The sequence below is a fragment of the Humulus lupulus genome, chromosome 9, assembly GCF_963169125.1.
Source record: "Humulus lupulus chromosome 9, drHumLupu1.1, whole genome shotgun sequence".
Classification (NCBI taxonomy): Eukaryota; Viridiplantae; Streptophyta; class Magnoliopsida; order Rosales; family Cannabaceae; genus Humulus; species Humulus lupulus.
In genome coordinates this window covers 139,613,749-139,621,164 of record NC_084801.1, presented here as the reverse complement: position 1 = coordinate 139,621,164, position 7,416 = coordinate 139,613,749, and the positions used below count along the sequence as shown (strand labels likewise).

At 37.5% G+C, this 7,416-nt stretch overlaps 1 protein-coding gene across 1 annotated transcript; it reads left to right on the top strand.

Moving 5' to 3' along the window:
• The first annotated feature begins 6,636 nt into the window (after positions 1-6,636).
• Positions 6,637-7,086, top strand: LOC133800101 (uncharacterized mitochondrial protein AtMg00860-like). The gene has a single exon (XM_062238074.1). It carries the CDS (start codon positions 6,637-6,639, stop codon positions 7,084-7,086), a length of 450 nt encoding a protein of 149 aa, XP_062094058.1.
• Positions 7,087-7,416: the final 330 nt, after the last annotated feature.

The following is a 7,416-nucleotide window of genomic DNA, read 5'->3' as shown; positions in this document are numbered from 1 at the left end:
ATTGTTCGTGCAACATAGATAAAGAAACTAAGTTTCTAGAAAATCCAGGAGCAAAATAAACATTATTCAAAATAATATAATTATTCCCAAAAAATAAATGAACTGTTCACTTTGCTCTTGCTGAAACGAGCGCTTCACCTCCAACTCGCCCAATCCCCTCGCCATCAGAAATTTCCCTTGATGACTCAAGTATTGGCATGGAAGAACAAACAAGTTAATCTCTCCTGAATCTAAAACCAAGGATCACATATTGTCTTCCAATATACAAGCTTCAAGTACAAGCAAATCATATTTACCTTTCTTTTTCAACTCAGCGAGATACTTTTTACAATTTCTCTTCCAGTTATCTTCAACTCCATAGTGGAAACACTTTTCCTTTGGTTTTTTCTTCTTGGAGTTATTGCCATTCCTGTTCTCCTTGGCTTTTAGTTCCTTCTTCCCTTCTTGGACTTCTTTCCCTTACTGTTGTCCTTGTCATTGTTCTTCTTCCTCTTCTTGATTTTATCCTCAGAGGTTGAAGGTTTCTCCTCTGTCACATTTTCCTCAGCCTTTTGGTTATGGTTTTGCTAAGAGATTCAAATGTCTGCAGATCATTCAACAGTTGGGTCATGTTGAATTTCAACTTATTCATAATATATTTGGTTGTAAATGCATAGAAATCAAGAGTGAACGATTCAAGTATGATGCTTAATCGTGTATGCTCATCAATGACGACCCCATGTATTTGTGCTTCATGCATCAGGTTGATCATGCTCAAGACACGTTCACGCACATAAACACCCTTATTCATCTTAGTAGTCATGTAGGTTCTAGTAGCCTCATGTCTACTTTGATCAAATTTCTACCCAAACATGCCTTGCAGAGACTCCATTATCTCAAAACCAGTTTCCATGGGTTCATGCTTTGTTCTTAGAAGATCATACATGCTCACAAGCATGTAACACTTAGCCTTATTATTGGATTGAATCCACACATCATATTTTTCCAAATATTCTTCGGGGCATTGGCAGCGGACTCTTCAAGACATTCCCCAATTATGAAAAATTTATGGTAATCAAAGATTAACATTAAATTCAAATTTGATTTCCATCTTATAGAATTATCACCATTAAGTTTTTCAAGCATGTAACACTTAGCCTTACAGAGACTCCATTATCCCAAAACCAGTTTCCATGGGTTCATGCTTTGTTCTTAGAACATCATACATGCTCACAAGCATGTAACACTTAGCCTTATTATTGGATTGAATCCAAGCATCATATTTTTCCAAATATTCTTCGGGGCATTGGCAGCGGACTCTTCAGGTCATTTCCCAATTAGGAAAAATTTATGGTTCTCACAGATTAACATTAAATTCAAATTCAATTTCCATCTTATAGAATTATCACCATTAAGTTTTTCAAGTGAAAGTAAAGTAGTAAGTGCATTGCCACCGTTCGACATTACTTAAAGAAATAAAATACAATAATTTTACTATTTAAAAAATATCAATAATTTGGAAAGTAAATATGATGCATGAATGCGATTATCCACCACAAAAGCTTAATTTCATCTTTGTAAGTGTAACCCAATATTTCAGAATTCATGAATTAACTTAAAGAGTGTTGCCTTAGGGTCGGTCAAGCCTAAAATACATCACTCTTTCCTATCTTCGTAAGAAGCCAACCTTTGTATTAATATATCTTGAAACCTTCCTTAGGGGGACGAAAACAAAGTCGCCTCAAGGCCCTATTCATATTTCACGATGTTGTACTAATAATGGAGGCGTATTTGTGGTGCATTTAGTAAGGATGAATCATGACAACAAGATAACTAAGAAGTGACTAGATAATGAGGTGTGAAATCCTCTAGAAATTCCAGATGATTTTTGAAATTGATGTGTAGCTATCCATTAGAAATTTTGATGACATATTTATGGAAACTAGATAATGTAGATTTGATCTAATGAGTTAGTGATTGAGAGAAATGGGGAAACTTAAGATATCATACTAGGCTAATTTTGAAATGTGCTAAATGATTTCCACTCATTAAGTGTGACTGATAGCAAGTCAATGAAGGATGGTCAAAGAGTGATTGATCTTTCCTTTTGTAACTAATTTTCGATATTAAGGGGATAAGGGAGATGATTTTTGGGAATCATGGTGATTTAAGTTGGGATCATGAACTTGGTACAATAAATAGACTAGGTTCATAGATTTATAATGGAATCGAGTGTATGAATGGTAAATGAAAATTAGGAATCAATAAAGATTATTTGATTGGGAAAATTAAGAATCTGTTAGGATTATTGGATTGGAACATTGAAATCAATCAACATTTATTAAGAGGATTTGATGAGAGTGTTTATGGGTGGCCTTAGAGCCTATATATAGAGAGAACTTATCTCTCATTTTCACACAACACAAGAAGAAGGAGAAGGAGAAGTAGGCGTGAGAAAGAAGGAGAGAAAGAAAGAGAATGTGGAGGTATAGCTCGAGGGCTTGGGATTTTTCAAGAAGAAAGGGAACAAAGGTTAAGGTAAGATCTTGATGGTTGGTTTGAATTTAGTTTATGAGTTTCTTCTTTTCTTCTTGGTGGCCATTAGAGTGTGGTTTTTTGGTTTAGAGGTGTTCGAATTCCAATGATTCAAAGAAGGGTAGGATTCAACTTTCAATCTCCAAAGTTATCATAGTTATCGATTTTAAGTTTATGCTCACTTAAGGTTGTTTAGGTTTAAGTTTGATTATAATTTGGATACTATGGATTTATTGCATGTTGTACATGACCCATTCAAAAAGGGTTTGGACATGTGGATTAGGTGTTGGGTATGATGTTGGTTCTTACAATAAGAATTTTATTTTATGTTTAGGTTTTGATCCTTGAAGTAGAGTCCCTTTCTTCTTTTCAAAGACTTAATACACACACCAAGGTAAGGAGGTTAAACATTTTTGCTTGAATGCTAATGTTTATGGAATGCATGTTGTATGCTAAATGTTTGAGGGCATGTACTTGGGAAGGTAAAAGGTGGAAAAAGGTAGCCACAAAGTTGACCATGGAGGTCATAGAGAGGACCATGAGACCTTCCTCATAGTTATCTCTCCCATTTACATGCGTTGTGCGCACATATGTTTTCTACATGAGTATGATTGTGATGATGTTTATGATGATGCTATGCCTTGTTATGATATGAGATTATGGTTCAGCAATATGAGGTTTGCTTTATGTTGATGTTTGGTTTTATTCTACCTTGCTGAGCTTTAGCTTACCCCATTTTCCCTCTCCGCAGGAAAAAACTGAATATGTGATGGCATGGTGAGCGGGGACTGTTCCAAGAAGGTGCATGTGCTCTGTGAGGGGACCGCATGGACAACGACGATCCTAAGCGCTCAATAGTTTATTATTAGTTTTATGAAATACTTTTATTTTATGTTGGGAAATATTTTATTTAATTGCATGTTTTGGCTTTATCTTTTATGAAACTTAGCTCTGTAGCATTAAAAAAAGACTACTTTCTTGTGCATTTAAAATGTTTATTCAAATAATATGTCCTAGTTAAATTAGGGTGTTACAGGTTGGTACTAGAGACAGGTCATTCATCAAAATATCAGAACTCTCACATAATACATGCATAAGATTGGAAAAAACCTAACTGATCATGTTGTTTGTAAGTTGTTTCATTGTATGATTCCTTGTAATATATTTGTTGACATGTGCAGTTTGATCTAGAATGAAAACTCCTAGAGAAGTCATTCTTCAGGAGATCAGAAACATTCAAAAGATAGAGGAAGAACTGAATGATAGTTTCCCACTGATTAGGCTCTTTCCTCAAGTTATGGAAGTCAACTATGCAATGCAAAAGATTATATACCGGGGAGGAGCCTTAGTTACAGGAAAAGAGAAATACCTAATGCTTAGGGCAACCATTAAAAATCCTAGAGCCAGAGAAAAGAATGAATCTTTATGGAAAGAAATAATGGGCAATCCTATAGAAGACCAAGATAGGTATCCAATCTTGTTACTCGCTTAGCATATGAATTCATAGTAAACAAAGTGAGAGTTACAACCAAAGAAGAAGCAGACAGATCTAAGTCCAAGGAGATCGATTTTATAAAATACTACCTTACCCCAGAGTCGTATGAGCAAGTGACAAAGACAATGCCAAATATTCGATCGGAGATCTTTTGTGGAAACCTAAACCTAGATTACCCAGAGATTAATGAAAACTTATTTTTCGAAGAAGCTGATGAGGAATAGATTAGACATCTAGTAATTTATGTTCCTTTTGTTATGTTATTTGATGTATTGAACTTTGGTTTCTATTATTTGAATAAATGAATAAATAGTTGTTTTGTTTATTTTTAAGTTTAGCTTAAAGCTTTCCTCATTTTTGAAATTAAGTTGTGTATTAGAGTATATTACAATGGCATCGGGAAGGGCAACGTGGGTCGCAACTGGTAGAGGAAGGGGAAGGGGAAGGGGAAGAAGAGTAACTAATGACCCTATTGACATTCCCAATGCAGCTAATGCCCTCGATGTTGCTAAATGCCCCTGGAAATCTAGTTGGGCCAGAATTTGAGGATCCTCATGGAGAGATAGTTAGGTTGCAGGAACAGCTAAGGCTAAGAGATAAAGTAGCTCGAGCTGGAAGAGGTCAACCTCTAGTACAACCACCATTGAAGCAAGTGCCTACTAGAAAGCTGTTAGGGCAGGGAGGACACTTGGTGGGACACTTCATACCAAAATATGAGCCATATACAAACAATTCAGGAAGCAACATCCACCCAACTTTGAAGAGAATGCCGACCCTATCGAAGTAGAATAGTGGCTTAGGACGGTAGGGTCCATTTTAGAGCACATGTGTCTGAATGACGAGGACAAGGTGTCATGCACATCACATTTGCTAAAGAAAGATGCATGAATTTGGTGGGACATTGTAAAAAAAACTAGAGATGTAACCACCATGATCTAGATCAAATTTGTTGAAGTTTTAAAGAAGAAATACTATAGTGCCACAATTTTGGAAGCAAAGGTGGATGAGTTCGTAGCTATAATTCAAGAAAACACCACACTGACAAAATATGCAAGGAAATTTGATTGACTGGCAAATTTTTCAAAGGATATGGTGCCTACTGAGACCCTAAGGATTCAACGATTCATGAGAGGGTTGAAGGCGATGATTGTTAGAGAAGTCAAACTAATTGCTATGGGAATTACGAAGTATGCAAAGACATTGGAATGTGCGCTCAAAGTGGAACGCATGGAGGAATGGATTTGGAAGGAATACGTAGCTAGGAGGGAGGCCAAGAAAGGAAATTTTGGATCTAGAGATAAGGGGAAGGCTTGTCACTACCAGAGCCATGAAGGGAATAAGAAACGGAAAGGTGAAATGATCGGTAGTCAAAACCCCAATACCGAGGTGGAAAATTGCCCGAAGTGCAGCCGCATACATCGCTGAGAATGTTGAGCTAACACACAAGCCTACTACAAGTATGAACAAGAGGGTCATATAAAGAGAAACTGTCTGCAGGCTGAGAACGGGGAACAGCAGAAGAATGACAACTTGGTACCGACTCGGGTGTTCGCACTAACCCAAGGCAAAGCGAAGGCCAGCAATACTGTGGTAACATGTCAAATTTCTATTGCTGGTATACCCTGTAGAGTTTTATTTGATTAGGGAGCTACGCATTCGTTTATTTCTATGAAAATGGTGGCTAGAGTAGGAGTACCCTGTGAAACTTTTAGTGAGAATTTCGCTATCACATTACCATCGGGAGAGGTGATGTTATCAACCAAGTTGTTACTGTTTGTTCTAGTCATGATTGAGGGTAAGGAATGCCTAAGTTATTTAGTGGAACTAGACATGCTATACTATGATGTGATCCTTGGGATGTACTGGTTAGCAAAGTACAATGCAACCATCAACTATAGGAGGAAAATGATGGTGTTCAGATCAAAAGAGGGTGAGCAATTCATCTTTATAGGAGAAGCATCGAGACTCCGAACATTGATAATCTTGGCATTAAAGGCTCAAAGAATGGTGACGCAAGGATGTCAAGCATTTTGGGCAAGTGTAGTTAACACAACCAAGGATTCTTAGTTGAGGCCGATGGATGTTTGAATCGTGTGTGAGTTCCCGGATGTATTTTTAGAAGATCTACCCGGCTTGCCACCAAACCGAGAAATTGAGTTTGTGATTGAGCTCGAACCAAAGACATCGCCCATTTCTAAAGCACCCCATCGAATGGCACCAGCGGACCTAAAGACACAACCACAAGAGTTATTGGATAAAGGATTCATAAGGCCAAGCTACTCTCCCTGGGGCATGCTAGTTATTTTTGAAAAGAAGAAGGATGAGAGCATGTGTATGTGCATAGACTACAGGGAGCTCAAAAAGGTGACAATTAAGAACAAGTACCCTCTACAATGAACTGATCACCTATTTGATCAATTACAAGGAGCTACAATGTTCTCAAAGATTGCTCAACGGTTAGGGTACCATCACTTGAAAGTGAGGGAAGAAGACATTCCTAAGACTACATTTAGGACTCGGTACAGGCGATATGAATTTTTCTGATGTCGTTTGGACTCACTATCGCCCCAGCAGGCTTCATGGATTTGATGAATTGAGTATTCAAGGACTTTTTGGATAATTTTGACATGGTGTTCATCGACGACATTCTCATATACTCAAAATTTGAAGCAAAACATGAAGAACATCTAAGATTGACACTAAGGAGATTACAAGACCATCAATTATTTGCTAAGTTTAAGAAGTGTGAATTATGGTTGGAGAAAGTAGCCTTCTTAGGCCATATCATGTCAAAGGACAGAGTTTTGATGGATCCAGCCAAGATTGAGGTTGTGAAGGGTTGGCCTCAACCTAAGAACGCATCTGAAGTTAGAAGTTTCTTGGGATTGGCAGGATACTACAGAAGATTTGTCAAAGGATTTTCTAAGATTGCAACACCCTTGATGAATATAACTCGCAAGCAACAAAAGTTTGTTTGGACCAAAAAATGCAAAGGGAGTTCTCAATGCCTCAAAGAAAAGTTGATATCCACTCCAGTTTTATATGTGCCAACACAAGAATGGAAGTTTGTGGTATAGTGCGACACCTCTAAAAAATGATTGGGGTGTGTATTGATGCTGGAAGATAAAGTGGTTGCCTACGCCTCGAGGCAACTGAAAAAGTATGAGCAAAGGTACCTTACTCATGACATGGAGTTGGCAACCGTGGTTTTTGCTCTTAAGATTTGGAGGCACCATTTTTATGGAGAGAAGTGCAAAATCTACATAGACCACAAGAGTTTAAAGTATTTGTTCACTCAGAAATAGTTGAACATGATTCAATGAAGGTGGTTGGAGCTTGTAAATGACTATGATTGCGAGATACTATAGCACCTAGGAAAGGCCAACGTAGTGGCATATGCTCTAAGT